Source organism: Penaeus monodon, chromosome 28, assembly GCF_015228065.2.
Source record: "Penaeus monodon isolate SGIC_2016 chromosome 28, NSTDA_Pmon_1, whole genome shotgun sequence".
NCBI lineage: Eukaryota > Metazoa > Arthropoda > Malacostraca > Decapoda > Penaeidae > Penaeus > Penaeus monodon.
In genome coordinates this window covers 35,107,681-35,108,191 of record NC_051413.1, presented here as the reverse complement: position 1 = coordinate 35,108,191, position 511 = coordinate 35,107,681, and the positions used below count along the sequence as shown (strand labels likewise).

Genomic DNA, 511 nt, shown 5'->3' with positions numbered 1-511 from the left:
GGTGTTTATTGAGATTCTGGATTATTTCACTGGAAAGAAAGTGTAATCTTAAGATGTTTCTAATATTTTTGTGATTGCTCATTGTAAAATTTCTCTGACTACTTAGAGATCATAAAATAGGTTGAAGCAGTAGAAAACGTGGCTTATTCTTTGGTTTAGAATTATATCTATCTAGTAATGTAGGAAGATAGTTTACCATAACTCTTCTTGTTACAATTATGATTGTAATTTAATTTTTTCAGATTGATCCCAAAGCTTGCAATCCTCGCAGCATGCAAAAGCAAAAGAAAAATGGAAATTGGCCGAAGGTGTTTCTCGGAGGTTTACCCTCCAATCTTACAGAGACAGATCTCCGCAATTTCTTCTCTCGCTATGGTGCTGTTATGGAGGTTGTCATAATGTTTGACCAGGAGAAGAAGAAATCAAGAGGTGAGCTTTTCTTTTTTTATCATTGTTCTTAACTGGCATTTTTAGAACTACAATATAAGAAAGAATTTGCATCCCCCCCCCC

The 511-nt window shown here is 34.8% G+C and overlaps 1 protein-coding gene across 4 annotated transcripts in view; it reads left to right on the top strand.

Moving 5' to 3' along the window:
- Positions 1 to 511, top strand: part of LOC119591555 (heterogeneous nuclear ribonucleoprotein 27C-like) — a gene marked incomplete at its 3' end in the record, with an annotated part of 34,524 nt that overhangs the window by 15,673 nt on the left and 18,340 nt on the right. For all 4 annotated transcript variants that reach the window (XM_037940310.1, XM_037940309.1, XM_037940307.1 and 1 more), the window contains 1 exon segment: positions 243 to 429. In XM_037940310.1, coding sequence (XP_037796238.1) covers positions 243 to 429 — 187 coding nt within the window.